At 38.7% G+C, this 24,436-nt stretch overlaps 1 protein-coding gene across 6 annotated transcripts; it reads right to left on the bottom strand.

The window, feature by feature from the left end:
• Positions 1-707: 707 nt before the first annotated feature.
• jak2b (Janus kinase 2b) lies at positions 708-24,436 on the bottom strand. Of its 6 annotated transcripts, none has more exons than XM_077562280.1 (26): positions 23,913-24,436; positions 23,584-23,709; positions 23,000-23,018; positions 21,593-21,825; positions 19,712-19,835; positions 19,520-19,637; positions 17,263-17,408; positions 15,681-15,972; positions 14,777-14,896; positions 13,379-13,536; positions 13,162-13,273; positions 12,672-12,858; positions 10,095-10,219; positions 9,870-10,004; positions 8,267-8,354; positions 7,979-8,106; positions 6,808-6,946; positions 6,002-6,153; positions 5,628-5,778; positions 5,419-5,558; positions 3,901-4,090; positions 2,822-2,946; positions 2,568-2,740; positions 2,375-2,492; positions 2,059-2,172; positions 708-1,314 (listed from the first exon to the last, which is right to left on the bottom strand). In XM_077562280.1, exons 3-26 carry the CDS (start codon positions 23,008-23,010, stop codon positions 1,213-1,215), a joined length of 3,381 nt encoding a protein of 1,126 aa, XP_077418406.1. In that variant the 5' UTR covers positions 23,011-23,018; positions 23,584-23,709; positions 23,913-24,436; the 3' UTR covers positions 708-1,212. The 6 variants fall into 6 exon arrangements, with proteins under 6 accessions (XP_077418406.1, XP_077418407.1, XP_077418410.1 ...); XM_077562281.1 differs by having other exon boundaries at positions 23,584-23,705; XM_077562284.1 differs by lacking the exon at positions 23,000-23,018 and having other exon boundaries at positions 23,580-23,709.

Genomic DNA, 24,436 nt, shown 5'->3' with positions numbered 1-24,436 from the left:
CCAAATGACAGTACAGAGTACTCACAGTTGCGTTGCTTTTAAATGGAGGCCCAGCGACGTGGCTGATTCTTATTTGTGCAGGCCTAATACAAATAGGATTATTATTACTAGTCCGCTGATGACATCATGTAGAATGGGGCATGTGCAGTCTCACAAATAAACTATGAATTCATATTCATTTAGTAGTAGAGGACGATCAAACACATGTTGATTTTCAAACAACTAGTATTATTAATAAGAAGGTTAACAAATTTAGAAAACACCTGGATATTGAATGGTGCCAATTTTGGACTGAAATGTAGGCTAGCCAACACGAGGCTAGCGAGCACTTCGAGCCATTAGCATAGCAAAGCAAACTAAAGTTAGCCAAAAAAAGCATTTCCACTTAAAGCGTCAAGTTCCAAACAAGACAGCAACATGTTGATTTTCAACAAGACAATAATATTAATTTCGAACTTACCTGTAGGCTAGCTAACACGAGGCTAGTAGTAAGCACTTTGCGCCATTAGCAAAGCAAACTAACGTTAGCCAAATGAGCATATCCACCTTAAGAGTAATTACCAATATCTAAACTTTACTCAAGACTCGAAGAAATTGCCTGCCTATGTTCTGCCATGTCTGCTTTGTCTCTCCAACAAAGAGAAGCGCCACTGCAACGCCAACACACTGCACTACATAAACAAACGATGAGTTAGCTCCTCGGGATATTTGTCTGAAGGGCATGTTTTTATTTTCATAATAATTCTAAAAATATTGACTCAAGACACTTATTTACCCAAAAACTTCAATGTGAAGCAATACGGGGGCTTTAATCTCCAGCATATTAGAATTAGAAAGAAAAAAACAAAACAATCTAGACATATGTACACAAATATATACTGTTAGTGTATATACACACTTACATAGAAAATAGTCCTTTTTTTCCCAGGGTTTGAAACAAGATGGTGACGGCTAGCCCTGCTAGCAGTTTATTTGGCTAACACGCACGCACGCACGCACTAAGTAAGAATCTCCATTTTGAAATGTGACCCCCCCCAAAAAGTCTACTCACAGTTTACAATGCATCTGAATATCTTTCAACAGAAATAAAAACATTCAGCCAGATGTGGTTGGACGAGTTCTTATTCTCCTCCTCCTCCTCTCCCCCTTTACGGTAGCATCAAGTTGAAAAGACAAGCTGCGGCACTTGGGGTGATAACGGGTTGGGCGGGTTCATTCGGCGTCCCTGAGCAGGTCGATGCGCAGTGTCAGCTCATTGAAAGACGGACGCTGGCTCGAGTCGTTGTCCCAGCACTCCTCCATGATCTCGTAAATCTGCATGGACGTGACGTCAATTCATTCGTTAACACGCACATCTGTAATTTGATTTTGATTTTTGTTAGATCATTTTTATTTCACAGGATTTCCAGACTTTTGACTATGGCAGACCAAAACTGCCAAAATAAAAAATAAATAAATGACATTTTTTTAAATTATATTTTTTACATTCGTTTTCACTTTTAGTCCTTTATTTAGTCACAACTTGCAACTTGAGTTGCTGGACAACAAGTCGTGGTGACAGTGGACAAGATAGTCGTCCATTGCTGGAGCTCTCCATGCAAGCCGGCGAGACTTCCATCTTCGCCGAGCCGCTCACTCGACCAGTTAGGACCACCTCATTTGAATAACATTTCATCCTGGCAGTATGGACCAAAACTGCCAAATTTCAAAATAAAAAAATGACTAAACATGAAAATAGAAACTGATATTAAAAAATATCATTCTAAAATTAAATACAAATGCATTTATTTATGTATATGTATTTTTGTTTCCATTTATATATAATTTTTTGGATTAAATTTTTGAATACAATTTTTCTATATCCGTTTTTATTTTCATTTTTAATCATTTATTTATTTAGTCATTTATTTATTTTGAATTTGGGCTGTTTTGCTCCTCTATATTTGTCATGACAGGAAGAAAATCCAGTGAGTGGAAGCCATTAAAGGAGATTCTGCGTTTTTGAAGCCACGCCACCTAGATGTAAGGTTGTCCCGTTGTCACAAATGACAAACTTACCTCGGCGGGACAGTGGACAGGCTGTGGCAGTCTGCTGCCCGACTTTAGCAGCTCCATCAGGTGGTAGACGATCAGCTGGCCCTGCTTGTCGTTGCCCATCATGGACATGAAGATCTGAAGGGAGTAAAACCCCAAAAAAATGGAGGACAACAGACTGCTATGCTAACTGCTAAGTCAATAATGCATGGCTCAAGTTAGATTGTGCAAATTAGATTTTGTGGATTACATCCAGTTTATTCGATTTTTTTAGTGTGTCCAGTATGTGTACTTAAAAAAAAAAGAAAAAAAAGCTATTAGTGTGTGTGTGGTGGCTTACGGCCGGCGGGCTGCAGTTTTTCTCGCTGTGGGTGAAGAGTTCATAGAGCACCACTCCAAAGCTCCACACGTCCGACGCCACGGAGAACCTGCTCTCCGTCAGCGACTCGGGTGCGTACCTGAGGAGGAGAGCTGGCGTCAGGATGCAATGAGGAAGTCGGGAGTGGGCGGGCGGGGGGGGGGGGGTGGGTTACCAAAAGATGGGGCTCTCTCCTGGCTCTTTGACCATGTAGTACTCCTTGTCCTGAGGGAGGACTTTGGTCAGCCCGAAGTCGCCGATCTTCACCCGCTGCTCGCTTTCCACCAGGATGTTCCGCGTGGCCAGGTCGCGGTGAATGTAGCGCTTGCCGGACAGGTACTCCATTCCCTGCACGCACGCGATACTAGGACGATGCTCACGAGCGAAGGCAATTTTGTAGAAGAACGTGGCGGCAAAGTGGCAGCAGACCTTGCAGATCTGGGAGGTGTAGTGCATCAGCTTCTTGTGGTCGATCCTCTCCTTGTTCTTCATGAGGTAGTCCCGCAGGCTTCCGAAGGGAAGGTATTCCATGATGAGGCGCAGATTGCGCCGGCCTGAGGAAAAAATACAAATGAGCTTTGGATTTTTGGTTGTGATTTTTAGTCGTGATGATCACAAAATGTGGTCATGTTTTTTATGGTCATTTGTTTTGGTCGTGAATTTTGATTGTTAGTTTTGGTCATTATTTTTTGGTCACTTTTTTGTGTGAGCCTTGGTCTTAAATTAAGCTCAAGATTTTTGGTCATGTTTTTTTTGGATGTGAGTTTTGGTCATCCATTTTTCGCCTTATATCTTTTGTCCTAAGTTTTAGTCATGTATTTTTGGGTTGTGAGTTTTGGTTGTGAATATTTTAGTCACGATTGTTTAGTTGTAAATTTTGACCATGACTTATGGATATAAAAATTGGTTGTGAGTTTTGGTAATAGTTTTTGGTCATGTTTTTTTTTTTTTACATGTTTTTGTCATTATTTTTGGTGATCTTGAGTCATGTTTTTTTGGATGTGACTTTTTGGAGTGAGACTTGGTCAAGGGTATATATACAAAGTTATAAGATATAATTGTGTCGTTTTAGTCATAAATTATGGTTGTGGTCCTGATTTTTGGTTCCAAGTTTCGGTTCAGATGGTCACAATTTTCATGTCATGTTTTTAGTCTTTTTTTTTGGTCAAAAAAATAATAGTCATGGCACTTGGCTTTGGTTTCAGTCAAGACTTTTGGTTGTGTTTTTAGTCATGATTTTTGGTCATGTTTTTGGTAAGATTTTTTTGGTCATGAGATAAAAATGGTCATAGTTTTTGCCAATGATTTTAGTCATGATTTTTGGTCATGTATTTTGTCAATTTATTTTTTGCGTTTTTGGTAATGGGTTTTGAACGTGGAATTTTTTTTGTAATTGAAGTTTTTTGTTAGATTTTTGCTTGTATAATTTGGTTGTGATTGTTTGGGTGTATAGTCTACATTAAGTTTTTGCTCATGATTTTTGGTCACAGTCTTTTGGCCATACATACCTGCACTGTAGCAGACACCTTTGTACTTGACGATGTTCTCGTGCTGCAGAGACTTGAGGATGTCGATCTCACGCTCAAAGTCGCGGATGTGCTCCGCTGTGCTGTGCTGCAGCTTCTTCACGGCCACCACGTCGCCCGTGTTGTCCTGCAGAGGGTCGTAGCGGCACATTTCCACGCTGCCAAAGTTGCCCTGAAACGAAAAGATAAACAATGGTCAAGATTTAATTTTTTTTTTAATAAAATAGATGGATGGTCATCATTTTTTTTTGGGTGGACATGGATTTAGATTGTATTGTTTTGGTTGTGGTGGAAAGAAGTAATATTTTTTGTAATGAGGTCACGTTCATAGTTAAGAGTTTTGGTCAATTTTAGAAATGGTATAATAAAACTTTTTGGGACATGGGGTAAAACATGATTTTTCATTGCAGTTTTTGCTCACCAAATAAATATTATTTGGTCATGTTTTTCGTGTCATGATTTTCAGTCATTCATTTTGGTAAGATTTTTTCCTGCATTTTTGGATATGGATTTTTTTGTAAGGTTGGTCAGATTTGTGATTGTGTTAATCGTTTTGGTTAGACTTTTAATAATGCTTTTTAATTATAATGATGTGGGAAATGGTTATGGTATTGAGTCATGTTTTTAATTTTGATCATTGTAGTTTTGGGTCATGAGGGTAATTGTATTTTATTTAGTGATTATCTTTGGTCATGTTTTTGAGTATGTTTTCGTTTGGTCAGATTTTTTGTTATGTTTTTGATCATTGTTTTTGGTCATGATCTTGGTCACGACATTAAAATGTTTTTAGTCATGAAATCTAGTCAGGTTTTGGTAATTTTTAGTCAGGAGGTAAAATAGTAATGTTTTTTTGGTGCAAACATAAAAATAGTCATGGAATTTGGTTATGGTTTTAGTCGAGTCCAATTTTTAGACACATTTTTGGTCAGATTTTTTTTTGTTGCATTTTAATTTTTTGGGGGGGGGGCAAGAGATAAAAATGGTCACGGTATTTCATTCACTGCCATTGACAGCTAGACGTCAAAAATTCACTTGAACTTATTTCTATTAGTTTAACATTTTTTCCACTTTTCTTAACAAGAGTATGAAAAGCTAGATTTTTTTTATTGTACATTTAGAACAGATATAAAATTTGTGATTAATCGTGACTTAACTAGTAAAGTCATGCAATTCATTACGATTACAAATTTTAACCGCCTGACGCCCCTAATTTTGAATAATCTTTTTTTTTTTTTTTTTTTTTAACGCGTCAGGCGGTTAAATGTTTTTAATTGTAATTAATCGCATGACTTCAATAGTTAACTGTAAATGTTTTCATACTCTTGTTAACAAAAGTGGAAAAAATGTTAAACTACTAGAAATAGTTTAAATGAATTTTTTACGTCTATAGCCGTCAATTTGTGAATTGTTTTAGTCATGATTTTTGGTAATTTATTTATTTATTTTTTTAATTCATGATTTTTGTTAAAAAAAAAAACCTTCAACATGGCTGAGCCCTACCTTTCCTAGCTGCTGTAAAAATATAAGGTGTCTCTCTTCAAACTGGGCCGGCTCCTGACTTTCGAAGCCTCCCGAAGTCCAGCCGGAAGCCGCCGCCGTCCGGTTGGGAAGGATGTCGCTGTCTACGATCAGCTCGTAGTCTGTTGGACACGACAACAAATGTGTTTATCCCTGACAGGAACGAGAACAGCTTGAGCACATCGACCAACCTGGCGTGAAGAGGCTGTTCAGGTCACGGATGACGGCGCGAAACGACGGCCGGAACGTGGGCTCGTAGTCCGTGCAGTTGCCAATCAGATTGGCCAGCTCGGTCCATTTGGGCGCGGGAAGCTGGTGCTGGTCCTCGTAGAACAGGCATTTCTGGAGTAGTGGGGAAAATGTTTTTTTTTGCTAATTGATTTTGGTCGTGGTTCTTTGTTCTTTGGTCACGGTTTAAGGGTACAGTACATACAAGGATTTCAGTTGATGTATGTGTGACCATGTGTCTTTGGTCAAGTACTTTTGTGACCTTGGTCACGTGTCAAGGTCAGATTTTCTTTGGTCCTGATTTATATTGTTTTTACGCAATTCCTTCAACAGTCACCTTAGAGTCATCCAGCGCCGCTAGCGGCCTTTCTCCGCCGCTACAGAGTTCCCAGAGAGTGACGCCAAAGCTCCACTTGTCCGCCGCCAGGCTCAGGCTGGCGGGGTCGTCGATGCACTCGGGGGGCACCCACGGGATCCTCTCAATCAGAACTGGCCACAAGCAAAAATACATTGCATCATGAGTCCCAGCCGCTGCCTTCCGGCAGGAGATTCAGGGCCCCCAGAACCAGGCTGAACCGCTACAAGAACTCATTCCTGCCGACATCCATCAAATTACTTAATAACCGACATTAACTAAGTGGTGCAATATATATATATATATATATAGGAGTGTGTGTATTATTTATTTATTTTAATTATCTCTCTATTCTGTTGTTTTTCTTACTGTAAACTACTGCTGCACTTCTTATTTAATTTTGATTTTATCTCTTTCTATTCTGTTGTTTTTTCCTTACTGTAAACTGCAGCTGGACGGAGTCCAGGAAAAAGTTCCCCACGGGGAAAATAAAAGTATATCGTATCGTATCGTACACACACACACACACACAGCCATCAGTTGTTGAAGACAACTGCTGTTTTAGTTTTTATAACGGTGCCTTGACTAAGGAGTTGAATTCATTTCATGACCAAGCCACGTTCAATAAATGGATTTTCTCTAGTAAAATGAATTGAAATGTCATGATTCTGATCCTGCCCCCCAGAAACCACCACTCATTTTTCATATCATGTTTGTAAAAAAAAAAAAAGAAAAAGGACTGTACTGTAAGACATTAGAAAAGAATGTAAATGTAGCTGCATACTCACTGTCTTTAGGGAGGACAGTGATGCTGATGCCGGGGTCGCTCAGCTTGATGAAGGGCGGGTTCCCGGCCCGGCGGTCTTCCTCTCGGATCAGCAGCACGTTTTTGGCGCACACGTTTCCGTGCACCAGGCGCTTCTCTTCCTGCACATCGGGCAGAAAAAAACGGTGATGAGCCATTTTGATTGGACGGATAACGAAGCTTTTAGTGACGTATTGAGCAGCATCTACAAAGCTGGACACTTTATTAGGTACGCCAGTTTCATGAGCTTAAACATAAGAGATGTTTTGGCAACTTGGTTTTCATTTTCATTTTCGGTTTACACTTTTTGTAGTATGTTTTGGTTGTAAGTCTTGGCTTCGATAACACTTTTATTCAGACTGATACTATTACGAGTACTCAACTCTTGAGTAGTCATCGATACCAATACCAAGTACTGAAACCACTAGTACTTTTAACTCATTTGCTCCCAAAGATGTATTTATGTGTTTTTATGTTTTTTTTTTATGCCAGAGCATACAGAAGGCTTTGATGCAGCCTCTGAACTGAAGAGAACGGTTGAAGCAATGGTATTTATTACAAAAACGCCCAGCAGGTGGCAGCAGAGTATAAGAGAACAACCAGGGCCATGTTGCAAAAACAGATTTGTGAATAATGATGAAAGCGATATTCTTAGCTTAGCTACATTCTAATGCTAATTGCCGCACAACAAACAGAAGTATACTTTTTTTCTAATGAAAGAAGAGACTCTAATCTTTCTTTTGGTAAGTTTTTATAGCAATAAAACACAATATTCTGTGGGTATTTGCAAAATCTGTCAAAATCCAGTAAAACAGCCGGGAGCGAAGGGGGTTACTCCAGTGAAAATGGCTCAGAGTGAATGAGTTAATATATAAAATTAGTTTTAAAGATTTTTCCTTAATATTGTATCAAAATAATAATTTTCTATTCTTCTCATTTCTAGCTCTTGACCCGAAAACGGCCACAAGAGGGCAGTCGAAAGATATATCGCCCACCATTGTGTGCACCGATACCTTGAAATAAGGCAAAGTATCGGCCCAATATCGATACCTGGTATCGGTGCTCGCCTGTAACTAGTTTTTGGTCATACGAACAATTTTACTGATTGCTTATTTTTTCAGATGGATTCAACCTTCGAACTACCGACTACATACCAGGAAGTTCATGGCCCAGGCTAGCTGTTTGGCCACCTCCAGCTTCCACAGGATGTTCAGCGAGTTCTTCTTCTTCTTCAAGTAGGTGTCCAAGGAGCCAAACTTCACATACTCCTGCACCATGATGTCTGAAGAGAGGCAATATCAGTTACCCCCATCGGCCTCTCAGTTTAACTCACATAACGGCACCTTAACACTTTTGAAAAAATACGGGCTCCAGACTTTTCTCTGGATGAGAAAAAGGTTTGTAGTATCTTACAAGTGAGCGTGTGTGCGGCGTTGACTTACTTTCCTCGCCACACACGCACACGCCGTAGTTGAGAACCAAGTGCTTGTGGGACAGCTGGCTCATCATGCTGGCCGCTTCAAAGAAAGACTGCCGGGAGAGCAAATAGGAAACCAAAACAAAACACGTAAGACGTCCGTGACGACGACAAAAAGGGACACAAGTGGAACTAATCCGCACTTCCTTTAACCACCACATGAGCGGAAATCAAGAGCTTCCCCCATCCCCCAAAACGAGATTAAAGAGAGCTTGTCCTGCCATTCTGTGTGTACAGAATCTACCAACCATTGATGAAAATGTTCAAACTCTCAGGGGGGGAAGAAAAGAAATAGTCCAAATGTTTTTTTTTTTAACACAAAAAGTCTTTCTACAGCCAACAGACAGAGCTTACACTTCTTAAATTAAAATGTAATTCTCCATGGTCAGCAGCGGGTCTCTCGTACCTCCACTATTTAAAAACCATAAACTGCCTTATTCACTAGCTTCATTGGAACGCAGAAAACCATTACTGTGCCTTTCGGAAAAAGAGAGAATACTACATGAAATGCCTCCAAAAACTAATACATTGGTTAAAAAAAAAAGGATTAGATCTAGATTGAAAGCCATTTGACCCAAATTGTATGATTCAATTCAGTCAATAACAAGGAATTTTAAAGCAAAATGTCGTTTTTGTAGGTTTCAATTGGCCAAAATGGCCAAATTAGATATAAACACAGTTCAATATTGATCTATTTAAAAAGCTTGAGGTGCTGCAATTTTACCACTTGCCGTTGACTAAAAATGTGCCTAAGAATCAAATTTCAGCCGTGTTGGAGAAGGGAAACATCCGAAACCTGCAGGACTGCGGCCCTCCAGGACCGGAGTATGACACCTATGGCCTAAGGCAGAGGTGGGCATCGAGGGCCAGAGTCCTGCAGGTTTTGCATGTTGGCCTTCTCCAACACAGCTGATATATGATCAGCTCATCAGCAAGCTCTGCATAAGCCTGATAACGATCCTGTTGATTGGAATCAGCTTGTGTTGGAAGTGAGAAACCTCCAAAACCTGCAGGACTCCGGCCCTCGAGGACCGAGATTGCCCACCTCTGGCCTAAGGGCTAAGGTAACGACTGTCACGGCTCACCTGTTGTCTGGGTTTGGTCATGTGACAGTCGCAAGATGAGCCTCTCGGCACTGTGAGCAATTGTGCAAGTGGCAGCACAATAAATATACATTTTTAGGATGACATCAATTATATTCAAGTTTTAAATAATGTCATTTTTTTTCCTTTCTCTGTTTGATTTTCCATTTATTAAAAAAATATATATATTTTTTAAAAGCAATGGTGTTCAATTTCAGCTCTTTAAAGGAGAACAAGCATTTTAAACCGTTGGCATATTTCATCAACAAATCCCATTTGACAACACAGCTTGCCGTGCTCTAATTGGCACGTTTCATTATGTGTCTCATTTGTCTCTTTTTTCCTAATATTTTATTTATAATTTTCAAGCTTTCCAATGACATAAAAAAATGAAGGTGTAAAAAAAAAAAAACAATTTCAATCTGAAATGGGATATTTGGGGGGAAATGTGAGATGTTATTTGAAAGCCATTTGGCCAAGCCCTACCTCAGAGTAGTTCCTGTGGGCCTGGTCCAGGACTTTCATGACCACTTCGGTTTGATGCACGAGTCCGTAGTCTCCAAGCTCCTTGCGCACACCTTTAAATATTTTAGTAAACGTCCCTTGGCCGAGGCTCTCCATCTGACGAAGGTCGCAGGGAATGCAGGTGTCGTAAGCAAAAATAATAAAGGGCTCAAAGTGAATTAAAAAAGAAAAAAAAAAAAAACGTACAAACTCCAGATCTTCCTTCTTGATGGTGTGAAAGACCATCTGGCTGACATTGGGCCGATGCAGTGACGGTGAGGGAGGAATGTCGGACGCCTTGTTTCTCCGGCATACCAGCAGACAGGACTTTTCTAATTTAAAAAGAAAGAAAAAAAAACATTCGTATCTAAAACGTCTTTCTGGCTGTGAGGGAACAAATTGACAAATGCCCTGCATGAACAACAAATTAAAGTGACTGAGACCAACAGACATGTTTTTTTTTTTTTTATGAACCTGGGTTCAATTCAAATAATGCTAAATCATTTCCTGAAAAATGTTGATTTGAGATTACATCTTACGAACTCCCATATTTATAGCGAATTTTAAAATGGTTTTATTGTTATATTGTATTTGTTTGGATGGTACACACATTTTCAAAATCTAAAGAAAAAAGTAACTAGTTCTACAATATCTTCAATATTCGTCTATGCATATTTGCTGTTTTGTTAATAGTTTTGGTCTATTACTAATAGAAAAAAACTATCAGATTAGTTTTTTTTTTTTTTTACATGATTTTTGGGGGATTGTGTTTATCATGATCTTTCTTTTTTTAGTCATATTGTTGGTTGTTTAGAGACGCAGACTTTATTTAAGCTTTTTAAATTAAAAATATACAAAGCAAGATAGCTGTGTTCCGCATTAAATTTGGACATCAATTTTGGTCATAATTTAGGGAGTTTCTGGTCATATATTTTTCTTCCACATTTATGTTTTGGTCATGGTTCTGGTCATTATTTTTTTCTCTACTTTGGTCTCTTGTTTTTTGGTGTTATTTAATATTTTGAATCCCTGGTTCTAGGCCACTGTCTTTGGGTTTGATTTTTGGTCTGGTTTTTTGGTTGTTTTGGTAATGTTTTTTTGGTACTACATTTTGGTTGTACTTATGCTCAGAGCTTTTGTCTTGTCAAGGTTTCTTTCTGGTCATGGTTTATGGTATCTGGTTTTTGGTCACTAGCTTCTGTTCACAGATTCTGTTCATGGTTTGCGGTCTTCGTTCTTGGTTGGATTTTCTGGTCTAGATTTGTTTTGTCATTTGAACTGAACACAAGACTATGCAAGTGACATCATACAGTACACATTCCCCAACAAATCATCGATTTTACATTCATCTTTACAGTTGGCGCTTGAAAGTACCCCCACCCCCCCCTCTGAGAAAAATACATTCGCCACAGAAAATTCTCCCATGTAAAAATGCGCTGTCTGGATTGAAGACAACGAGTTCTTGTCCTCCATGATTTCTTGTTTTTAGACAAGACAAGACAAGACAAGCAGCTACAATACGAGGAGCTTTAGACAAAGTGTTTGAAAGACGAGCCTTAAGGAATTAGCATGGAGCCAATGCCGTGGAAAAGTGGCAAGAGCCCTGCTGGAACACTTTTCTTTTTAAAGCATCCTCTTTGACAAGCACGGGTATTGTTCCACAGGCGCACGCATTAATGGCTTCGACTTAACTTAAAAAGAACATTTCACGTACACTGGATGCTTCATTAGGTACACTTTTGCAGTCAAATGAGAGCCAGTACGTATCAAAAATTCTGTCTTTCCAAAGATAATGCTGATTGATAGTTAAGAGATTACATTAGCTTTGTGTTGCAAAGTTACAAAAAAAAAAAAAAACACCCTACCCTGCAACATTCATTTTAACATCACTACATTGGCTCCGTGTGTTTCATGATCGATTTTAAGGTCAATTCACTCACAGCCATTCTCCCTGAAGCAACCCCCTTCGCTCCCGGCTCTTTTACTGGATTTGGACTGATTTTGCAAGGTCCACAGAGTATTCTGTTCTATTGCTATAAAAAACATGGAACCTACCAAAAGAAAGATTAACTCTTTGACTGCCAGACGTTTTCAGAAAAGGGATGCCGTGGGTGCCAGCCGATTTAAGCATTTTGACTGATCTTTCAAGGTCCACAGAAAATTATGTGTTTGGACTATGGAAACACATATAGTACCAAATGAAAGATTGGACTCTCATCTTTCATCAGAAAAAAAAAGTTTGTTTCTACCTTATTCCGTTTTTCAGTAATCAACAATAGAAAATGGTTAGTTTCACCTCTGTTTTGAAACAAACGTCTTTTAACGTCTTTGGCACTCCTCCCTAGGATTTTACTAAACGTTATTTAACGTTTTTGGCAGTCAAAGAGTTAATCTCTCTTCTCTCATCAGAAAAAAAGATAATTTTTTTTATCTGTTTCTGTTTTGCAGCAATTAGCAATAGCATATAGGTAAGTTGAATCATTGTTCAGAAACCTGTTGAAAACACTGGCAAAAAGAGTTTTTGCCACATGGCCCTGGCTGATCTCCTATACTCTGCTGCCACCTGCTGGCCGTTTTTTTGTAATAACTATGATTGCTTCATGTCAGAAGCTGTATCAAAGCCTTCTGTATCCTCTAGCATAAAAAACAAATACGTTTTTGGGAGTGAAGGACAAAGTATAAAAAAAAACACCTATTTATACGTTTTTGGGATTTGAATGAGTTAATTGTCTTCTATAGCTTATAAAAGGATGTGTTTATATAGTGTTTGAATTTAGTGCCTACCTTTAGATTTTGGAGCGCAGCACTTGCTGAACTGGAAAATGAAGCTATCGGAGCGCACTGCTTCCTTTTGGTAGCAGCCCAGTAAATCCTTCAGGCTGCTGAAGTTCCTCTTGGTTCCGCTGAGATTGAACTCGCCGCTGGCCGATCTGGTGATCTGGCAGTGTTTGTACTCGACTGAGTCATACACCTGGGAGAAGGCACAAGGAAAAGCAGCAAATCAGAATCACTAAGTTTTTGTAGTATATTGGTATATTCAAGGCTAGATGCTGAATAGACACGAGTTATGCCAGATATGCCAGAACCGAGATTGTTTTGCAGAGATAAGTGTCACATTTTTTCGCAGTTCTCTGTGCCACCACTGATAAACATCAGCCTTTGCCAGGCCAATCGCTGTTCTTTTAGGTCCAGAATGCGTGCTTAATGTGTTCAGCATATAAAACTAGTTTGCCAATTCCGATATGAATACAATTTCCCTCTGTTCTTTGCATACCTCAATGGGGAACGTCAGAAAGTACTTGTTGAAGTCCTTGGGACTGCATCTTAAAATGTACAAGCCACGCTTGTTTGACGATCTCTGAAGTCGGTTGATGGCGAACTCCATCCTACGAGGAAAGTCGCACTCCGTCATCAGAGATCACAAGTAGCTTCAAATGATAAAGTAAAAAAAAACTAGCTTTAAATAAAAAGCCTGTTTTCTAATCACTTACGAGACCGGGCCATGGCAGTGGCAGGCGATGGCCTCCACCAGCCTAGGGGGCGCTACTTCTTTGCAAAGGTAGTGATGCGCGTCCGCAGTGAGCCGATAGTGGCCGTCGATCAGGGACACGAAGGAGAGCGCTTCAGATAGACTGGGGAACTCCAACTCCTGGGAAAAATGGACAATTGGAAATATTAAACAAAATACACATTGTATATTATTTTTTCCTCTATTTTCGGTAAGTAATGTTTATCGTATTGCATGTTTACAAAACCTATTAATCAGATTTCCACAAAATGGAGGAATGATGTAACAGGCTATTACATTTGGTGCAAATCCCAGGCACATACAGGATTTCGCTCTCTTTTTTTTTTTTAATCATCAGTTTCAGGTTCACTGAAAAGGCAAAAGTCATATATTTAAAAAAAAACACTTTGGATGGGAGAATGTCAAATGTTTTGAACTCCTCTTTTGGAGCTACAGTTTTCTTCCAAACTAATTAGTGCATCCAACAACACTGCAGAACTGCTGAATTCCTCGCTTCGCAATAATAGGGGCTCTATATAGTCCGGCTTGTGAGAAAAGAAAATGGCGGATCTTGGCCTTGAGGGGAGAAAATCTGTTAAATTAGGACCAAAATCTGAACGGCTTCGCTCACAGACACATTTTCAGAAATAACAGGGATGTGATTTGACCAAAGTGAAATTATCTGAAAATTTAGCCGGGGGTCTGGGGGCCGCTGGCACCCAGCTAGGTCCCAGCAAAGCCCCCCGGAGCTCATGGGTTTTCCGTGTTTTTAAGTACTTTCAATGCACTCACATGACAAAGAAATAGACAAAACAAGAGCATAAATTTTCAATGTATATTGAACTATCCCATATAAAATGGCAGTTTTAGTCAACTCAAAATCAGTCACATTCAAAAACATTGGACTGCCTTTGCTTTTAAAAACTATCACTGAGAATATCATCATATCTAACTCATGTGATTACTAAATTAACACATAAATAATGTTGAAGAGTTCAAATTTCATGAACAAATAATTGTATCATGACCAAATGAAAAGTAACTCATATTAGAGCATACCACAAATGTCTTTGTTATAGCAGAAGATGTTATCTGTCGGAGTCATGTGCATACACAATGAACTACTAAAAAAATAAAAAATAAAAAAAATAAATAAATAAAATAAAAATCGGAATTTTTTTTTGGGGGGGGGGATAAAAAAAGCGGAATTCCGCGAATTAGCGGAAAAATCACATCCCTGAAATAAGCAGATTACAAAAAATAAAAAATACTCTGTTGTGTAATTTCACCCTAAATGGGTAGATAGCAATTAACGTCAATTTTAAATTATATGTCGCATTATAAATCCACGTTTTGCCTTTCAGTGCCATGCTGAAATTACCAGGTTCTTGCCATCCTGCTTGTTGATGTTGACCAGGCGGCTCTCAGAGGTGGCCTCCTTGTTGGCCTGTTTGATGCTGATGTCAACAACTTCCGGAAAGTCACACAGTGTCTGCAGCTCCTGGGGGAGATCCAACAACATTGAAGTCAAAAGAAGTAAAAAAAAAAAAAATACCCGCTGGAAAGGTGATGGGCAAAAAATAATAAAATCATAGATGTGTGGCAGTGGGTAAAGATGTTCAGCCTTGAAAAAGTGGAAGCTGCAAGGCCCGAAATTCAGAAAATTACAAAGATTATTTGGGAGAAAAAATGCCTTTAAAGTTAGGGCTTATGGTTTATTATTTATTTTCCACAAATACTGTATTGTAATATGCAATATTTTTTTCCCCCCAGATATAAATGTTTTCTATATAATGGATTAAAACATATTTTCCTGCTTCTTTTCAAAAATACATAATGGACCGTTTTAATATGATCAACACAATATTAAACCCAAGCAATTGAAAAGATTTGAAATGAACATTTCATTTTGATCATACAAAAAGGAGGGTCATGTTTTATGCAATTTAATAAAAGGAACAGTTTACTCAGACTAAATAGATTATAGGGTTAGGGTTGATTATAAACACTTGACTTTTTAAGAATGTGAGACTGCTGAGTAACAAGTCAATTGTCATTTTTTATAAAGGCAAAAAGACAATCGGGCCAAACGTGAGCATTTTTTCTTCATTGCTTCTCAGACTGATTTGTTAGGGTAGGGAAGTAGGAACAGATGACATTTCCATTCATTCCAATTGGGACAGACGATTATACGGTATGGGAATATTGTCTTTGCAGCTTACAAAGCACAAAATGATTCCAACATTTAATATTTACGGTCCAGTGGGTCCACCACGTGCACCAACCTGGTCGGAATCTTTCAGTTTCTCCCGGCACCACTGGATGCCGGTGTCGGCGGCCACCAGCAGGATGAGTTGGCCACTGGACCCCTCGCGGACCTGGAAGGTCTCCGTGTAGAAGGCCTTCTCCAGCGACTCCATGCTGATGAGATACTTGAGCTTGAGGTCGCGCGCGGTGGTACGGAACTGGCTGAACTGCTGGACGAAGCGCTTGAAGCGGAAGCGGATGCGCTTGCGCGTCAGGAAGCTGCAACCCTCGATCTGCACGCGCATGTCCTTGGGCAGGAACGTTTTGTAGCTGCGTGCAAAACACAGGCTGGGAATTAACATGGTGGACAAAATATGGCGCTGTTCTTTAATCTGGCAGGCTAAACATTTACGTAAGTAGCCTGCAATATGGGTTGCATTAATTTAGCTGTTTTCCCTCCCTCCTGCATTTGGCCAATTTAATAGAATTTTATTATTTTTATTTGTTGATCTCATTAAGTTGTTATTGATTCATTGTAGGAAAATGGATGAATGGATTGATTTATTGTAATAATAGAAAAATATTTAAATATTACAAATAAAATGAAGGATTTTTAATTTTGTTAAATATTGGTTAATGTGTTTATTGTAAATAGTACGTTGAAAAATGTTCATGTTTAACTAAATAATTATAATCAAATTAATTATAATAAAAAAAGATACATTTTCAAATTTAAACATTACTTCATTACTAAAATAAACAATTTTGAATAAAATACAAAAATAAGAGTAAAATGAAAACATTTACACTTTCTAAATCAAATAACTGGTGAATTAGTTATACAATTAACATGAATAAGATTATTAAACAAGCATGCATATTTGATTAATAAAATAAACTACAGTACACAAAATACAAAAATATGAGTACAATTTAATTTTTTTTGTAATTAAATAACGATTTTAATTTTGTATAAAATACAAAAATATTAGTAAAATAAACTATTTTAAATGTATAACTCAGTAATCATGATCTAATTATTACAAATTATGCAATTGAATATTATAAATCCCTATTTTACTGTTAACATTAACTATATTACTAAGATATTTTCACTCTTTTTCATTTAATCTACAAATGACATAAAAAGTAGGCAACCCATGGTCGCCATGGTAACAACAAGCCTGACCTTCCCGCAAGGTGCTATTTTAAGGCACAATTATCATCACATACAGTTGCTATAGTGAGCAACTAATCTTGTCGATGCAAACATGAAGACTAGGCTTTAATGTTATTCTAATAAAAAATATGAAGTCTGCCTACTGCATACATGCAGCATGGCTTGACTGCATTGTCTGTCAAATTTGACGGGAAGGGCCACATTAGTTAGGTGAAGCAATTGAGGTAAAAAAAAAAAGAAAAAAAAAAGAAGAAGTTAATTATTAACTATTATGAATTAAAAAATATAATATAAAACTTGAAGAAATACAAAAAATATCCTTGATCATGTGAATACTCGGTAGGCCAGATTAAAGAATGTAGCGACGGAATAATACATCTCCATGACTGTTTTTTTTTTTTTCTCAACAGGTGATGTTAGAACACAGACGAGGTGGCTACCTTGTCGTGCGGTAGATGTCCAGCAGCGGCATCTGTTTCTCGTTGGCGGTTCGCGTCATGTCCAACACGGCCATGCCGAGGCACTCCTCCTGGGTCTCGTGCGAGTTGGACAGCTTGACCAAACCGCTGATGAAATCGTTCCTCCACTTAAAAAGGATCAGAGAGGGGTTCGGCAATCTTATCAATATTCCCAGACAGAAATGAAGACAACAGAAACAAGTCATCTTTGCTGCCAAACAGCTGCCGCCACCCATAACAGGTGGTGGTGTCCTCGGGAATGTTTCGTATTTATAAAAAATAAAAAAAAACATTAAGGACAATGAAGAATATTGGGAAGAATGGTGACTGGTTTAGAAGAAAAATAAGGATATTGGAAGTGTAAATACTGGAAACTTCCAAGTAGCCTATTTTTTCTTAAACAACCACTTTATAATCTTTTATATTTTAATTTTTGTTTGTTTTGTCAGTTTGAGTTGTTGGTGAGAATCCAGGATTTTAATGTTTCCCTTTGTTTCTTAGTGAATAACGCAACATTTGTTCTCTCCTGTCCAATTAAGAATACGTACCTTCCAATTAAAAAAAAGAAAAGAAAAAAAAAAGTATTTGCTTTCTAAATAGGAGAAATTCCATCCCACACTCAGTCTATATCAGACAACGGTTAAAAAAAAGCTTCCCAATTTCGTGTTGACCAGTTGTCAAGAATACATTTTTTGAAAGCAGAACCACAAGTGGTATGTTGCGCCACATGATTACTTGTCATAAAAATCAGAGCTGACCATCGAGGACGACTGTGAATCTGTCAATTCGTCACTAAAGAAAACCAACAAGGCTCCTCCACTTGTCCCAGCATTTATTTTTTGCTGTCATATTAATAATGCTATCCTACCAGTAACTGAGGCTGCGCAGTGGATAGAACATCTTATTATGTAATCATGAGCACATGCTGTGAACCCCTAAAACAATTAGTTTGATGGATTTTCTTACAAGCGTCTGTGTTTCAGGGTCAGCAGGTTTGCAGGGGCATCTCTCCAAAGATTTTCCATAAAATTTAATTCTGGGTTGTGGCTGGGCCATTTAAAAAAAAAAAAAACCTTTTCCGGCGAAAACATTTTTTAGACTTGTGAAGTGCTCGGAATTCTTGTAAATAAAGTGCATTGTACAGTCACCACCAGTAGATTAGGTCGCAGGTTCAAAGCCCACCTCCGACTGTACATTGCAAATATATCAATGACCATTATCATATCAGGAAATGGATTAGAATTCCACTGAAATGATTCAATGCATGTTAGCTTTCAGCATCAGATGACATAATTTTTTTTTTTTTACACCATTAGCCAAGTTAGCTCAGTGGTTAGCACAATTGTCTTCCACCACGCAGTACCTGGGTTTTAGTACTTTAGTAATTTAGCTTTCAATTTACTTCATGCATTCAAATCCAAGCATTCAGCTTTTCAGCATTCCCACGCAATTTCTGTAGAAATTGCACTTTTGTCTAGTTGTTATTAACTCATTCACTCGCACCCATTTTCACTGAAGCAACCCCCTTCACTCCCGGCTGTTTTAATAGATTTTGACTGATTTTGCAAGGCTCACAGAATATTGTGTTCTATTGCTATAAAAAACATGAAACCTATCAGAAGAAAGATTAAAGTCTCTCCTTTCATCAGGAAAAAAATGTATATTTCTATCTGTTTCCGTTTCGCGGCAATTAGCATTACAATACAGCTAAGTTTCATCATTATTCACAAATCGACTTAGAATTCTGAGTAATTGAGGTTATTTTCAACATGATCCTGGTTCATTTCCTATGCTCTGCTGCCACCTGCTGGCCATTTGTGTAATAACTACCATTTCTTCAACCGTTCTTTGCAGTTGAGAGGCTGCATCAAAGCCTTCTGTACGATCCAGCATAAAAAATAAAAAAAACATGAAAAAAACGTATAAATACGTCTTTGGGACACTTATTTATACGTTTTTGGGACCAAATCAGTTAATTTGGAACATGGTGTATGGAAATATTTTACATTGGAAAACATCTCAGGGAAAAACCCCCAAAATAGGTTATGTAACTTCTGCCATTTAGCGGAAGAGCATGTCAGAAAATAAGCAAAAATATTAAAATTTGTAGTAAATGTGAAATTGTAATTATTTCCCGTGGCGCACAAGCTGCCACTTGAACCTTGAGTGTCCTTGTCCCAGGCACTTACAACTGATACCCTACGACCCCCGCTCAACGCTGAACAAGCAGCATACTCACCTGATGAAACAGGTATGACATCACGTTATCATCCAGGACGGGACTTTCCGATCCCTTAGCGACGCCGTAGCGATAAGCCCGGGACGCCCCACCGCTGTACCAGCCAGGGTAGTAGTACCTGCGACGGACGCACAACACGCTACGTTACCCGGCGCGTTTGGAGCGTCAACGAGCTCAATCGTCGTACGCGACCTTATTCTGAAAAACACTTCTTCGGAGGCGGATTCGTCGAGATGGAAAATGTGGTTGGGAGAGAACCATAAGCCATCTCGCTCCCTGAACAGGCCGAAGAGATTGAAATACAAAGGCGAGATACCTGCGGAGGCACAAACAAAAGCAAACACGCAGAATGAAGGAGGGGCTGCAGCTCCAATGAGTCATTGACAGAAAAGATATTGCTAACAAGACATAGCAAAAAAAAAGAAATCAAAACAAATACCTTGAATGTAACAAAATCCAATGTTTGGCTATAGCTCATCACAAAATGAAAACAATATTGTCCGCTGACGCCACACAGTCTACGCAGAACACATTTCCTGGATTTTATCAATCCGGACAGTTCATTTGAGGACTGAACTGCTCGGTGGGAACTTTTCTGTGGCAACTACACAGCATTTCTTCCGAGGGCTACGTGTAATAAAATGTTTTTGGTGCCAACACAAATGAGCTCGAGGCCTATAAATTTGGTGGTGAATGTCAACAGTGTTTGCTCTATCATCAAACCTACAACATTCGATACCAACGACATGCTGGTGAACCCGAGCTTCTCTTTATCCTCCATTTTAGTGATCCCATAAATGGCAAAAGTACTCAAACTCTCCACAAGGGTGGAAGATTAGGCTTAAACGACTTTCAAAATGATGTAATTGTGATTTAATATGTGATGACTTCCTCAAGGTCCTCTTCCCGTGCATTTTTTTTAACAAACAAGCAAAACTATATAGGTATATAAATATTTTGGTCATAGGTTAATCTTATGTTAAAAATAAAGGCAAATGAACCACAAATTAATCATATGAATGACGGTTTATTTATCTACTTCAATTAGTGTTGTCAACTTACTCACCACTTTGATTTACAGTCTTAAGCATACATTGCAACAAATTCACAAAATTCTACCAAACAAATCAGATTTAAAAATCTGAATAATCAATATCGAATGGATTTTCCTTTTCCAGCCTGATTGCAAGTGATTGATTCAGTGTAAGTGATTATAACGCGTGATACTTTCATTGATAAACTGATTCATTTAACCAGCTACCGCCTTGCAAAATTGAATGCTTGTGAAGTTTTTATCATGTAGTGTCCTTGATATTTAAGAAGAGTTGATGTTCCATCATTAAACAATATCGATTGAAGTGAATAGAAAAAAAATAAATAAATCAAACTGCCATTGACGGCTATAAACGTCAAAAATTAATTTGAACTATTCTATTAGTTTAACATTTTTTTTCCATTTTTGTTAACAAGAGTATGAAAACATATACTTTTTTATTGTACATTTAAAACAGATATAAAATGTGTGATTAATTGTGAGTTAACTACTGAAGTCATGCGATTAATTACGATGAAAAATTTTAATCGCCTGACGCCCCTAATTTGTAATAATATTTTCTCTCTCTTTTTTTAAATCACGTCAGGCGATTAAAATTTTATAATTGTAATTAATCGCATTACTTCACTAGTTAACGCACGATTAATCAAATTTTATACTTTTTCTAAATGTACAATCATTTTTTTCTAGGGTTTCAAACTCTTGTTAACAAAAGTGGGAAAAATGTTACACTACTAGAAATAGTTGAAATGATTTTTTGACGTCTATAGCCGTCAATGGCAGTGAATGAGTTAAGCACGGACCTTATTGAGACGCTATACAAATCAAACATACATATTTAAACAAATAAAGCCTACCGACCACCCGACCGAAATTAAGTAAAAATTTGTTTTGTTTTGTCAGCCAAAGCACAGATACTTGTGTTTAATTTTTTTTCTTTCTTGTAAATGTAGATGTATCGATCGCTTCCAATATTAGTCCAGTCACTAAATCAATCCAAAACGTTGACCAGTACTCACTGCATGCTTTGGCGGCGGCGATGCAGAGCTCCTCCGCCACGTAATCGCCGGCCGGGTAGGCCAGGAATTTGCAGTTGGACTCTCCCTGGATGCTGTGATACAACTGAAGCCTCAGAACGGTGGCGGCGGTGCCGGCGGCCGGGTTCGTGTCCGCACACTCCCGATGGGCGCTTCCGTTGCGGTGGAGCACCGCTTGGCACGCGTCCGGCCTAGAGTCCATGGCAACGCGCCACCTTCAGTCAGTTACAAACAAAGATTAGGAAAATGGAATTGAAAAAAAAAATGGACACCTATCAATAAAACAGCGTTAATAATAGCTCTGATCGATTTTTCCCTTTCGCTCAGCTTAAAAATGGTTGCCTTTTCTCCCATAGACAGCTTCTCTGGTCGTCACGTTTGCTTAACTCTTTGACTGCCAGACGTTTTCAGAAAAGGGATGCCATGGGTGCCAGCCGATTTAAGCATTTTTGACTGATCTTTCAAGGTCCACAGAAAATTATGTGTTTGGACTATGGAAACACACATACTACCAAATGAAAGATTGGACTCTCATCTTTCATCAGGAAAAAAAAGTTTGTTTCTACCTTATTCCGTTTTTCAGTAATCAACAATAAAAAATGGTTAATTTCAAAAAACGTATTTTAACGTCTTTGGCAGTCCTCCATAGGATTTTACTAAATGTTATTTAACGTCTTTGGCAGTCAAAGAGTTAACAGCAAATGCAGTTTTCACAGGTGAGACGAAAACAAGCACAATCTAATATTTAAGAAATGAAAAAAGGCAACACCTGACAACTAGAAACACTCATCAGTCACATGTTCACTTTTTTTCCTTCTTCTTTCAAAAAAATAGAAGAGAATTATTATTATTTTTTTAAATAGTTCAAGGAAAACTAGTGCACAAAGTCAATAAAAAAAGTATACTTTATGTAATCTTGCCTCTCTCCCCTCCCCACCTCAAAAAGGGAGAATATATTTGAGTGGATGATCGTTTTTCAGAACTGGGCTATTTTCCCTTTGGGTAACCATTGCGCAATTCGTAGTAATTACATCAGGGTTGAAAAAACAAAAACAAGAAGGGGTCATATAGCGTTTACGGAAAACAAAACAGTAACAACAAGCCATTATTTAATTGTAATGTTATGCTGCCGGCCAAATTCGCTCGTAAAATTTTAACTGTGAAAAACACTGCATTGCAACCATTACGACACATATACTTGGCTCAAATAATTGAACTGCGAACTTTTTCATATGCCTTCGCTCACTAAAGGTCGGGAAACACTGCAAGAGTCTGACCTATAAATTCATGCAAATTCATAGTTTACCAAGTGGGCATTCACGGCGTTTTACACTCTGCAAACAGTCTGCCAAGCCACGCGTTTAGCAACCAGCGCAATCGTTTACTCACAGGAAATCCATTTTGTCGACTTCAGCAAAAAAGAAAAAAGAAAAAAGAAAAACATTAAGTTGCGTCATTTCAGCCTTCCAACAAAAAAGGGCACATGAACAATCTTTTCTTGCTTTCTTGCTTAAAATAACTTCATAATATCCATCCATGCATACATTTTTAATATTGTTTGCCCTCATTAGGCTGGCGGGCTAAGGTGGTCTATCCCCGCTGACTTTGCAGGACTGGTCGCTGTTTGCCAATTGCTAAGATGCAACGATTGATTAGATGGACAACTAATTGATTATCAAATTAATCGAGAATGATTTTTAAAAGTCGATACATCGTTTGGATACCTTTTATTTGAATTATCCAAATGCACGGACTACCAGTTTCTCAACAATAAATAAAGGCTATCCGATTTTTTTGCAGTCAAGGATGTCGTACCCACTTGGAATCAATGCTGGCAGCCAGACTAAACTTGGGAGAAAGGAAATTCATTCTGCAACCATTTGAGCGTGAATGCACGCATACCAAGACAATTGTTACATGTTTGTAAATTCTGTTACATTTTAAAAAGTAACTGAATTCTAATCCGCACCTACTTTTGCAATTAGAGTCGGGGGTCCTCTGTATACATGTTTTGTGCTGTTGGAGGAAGCAGGATTCGAACCCAAAACCTGCCAACTGTGAGGCAGGTGCGCTCAGCACTTCTCCACTCTGTCGCCTAGCTTCATGACAAGATGACCCAGTGTGTGTGATTTGGTGAAATGCCAGAAAAAAAAGACAAATTAAGTCAGAGCAGGTAACCTAGTGACGTCACAGCAAAATAACCTTTTGCATCTCCGGTGACAAGTTTATCAGCTTATATGGGTAATACGGTGTTTAAATAGTGGAGCTGAAGGTGATATGTGACGGGAAGTCAAACACTTACTTGGCGAGATGAGCAGCCAGCGGTGCGGCTAGCCGGCTAGCTCGCTGCTAGCTCCCCGTAGGCCACCAGCAGTCCGGACGACTTTGACAGCTCACACTTTTCTTTGGAAATGTAATTTAAAAATAATAAATCCTCCAGCGAATACGCTCCAAAGAGTTCCCGCTTTACTCCATCCTCACCGCGTTGCTTCTAAACTGGCCGCTTTTGGGAAGCCCAACAGTACCAGTTCCCCATATCGCTTCCCCCCACCCAACCCACCCCCTGACGAGCAACTTTATCCCGTTGGTCTTATCTCGTCAACATAACTTTAAAGTTAACCAGCGCTCCCGTAGCATAAATGACAGAAACGATACCCCGGTTCGCCCACTATATCGCGGCTACGACCGTGCGAGCGGTGTCGCAGTGGTCCATTGGGTTTATCGGGATAACTTATCCACTTGTTGCACTGCAGTGCTAACTGCGTGAGCTTGCTCCGCTAGCTAGCTTGAAAGCTGCTGAGGGCTCAAGTCAACAAGCGGCCTCTC

Source organism: Vanacampus margaritifer, chromosome 3 (genome assembly GCF_051991255.1).
Source record: "Vanacampus margaritifer isolate UIUO_Vmar chromosome 3, RoL_Vmar_1.0, whole genome shotgun sequence".
NCBI classification, from domain to species: Eukaryota; Metazoa; Chordata; class Actinopteri; order Syngnathiformes; family Syngnathidae; genus Vanacampus; species Vanacampus margaritifer.
Note: the sequence above shows the minus strand (reverse complement) of the source record. Positions and strands in the feature narration are given on the sequence as shown.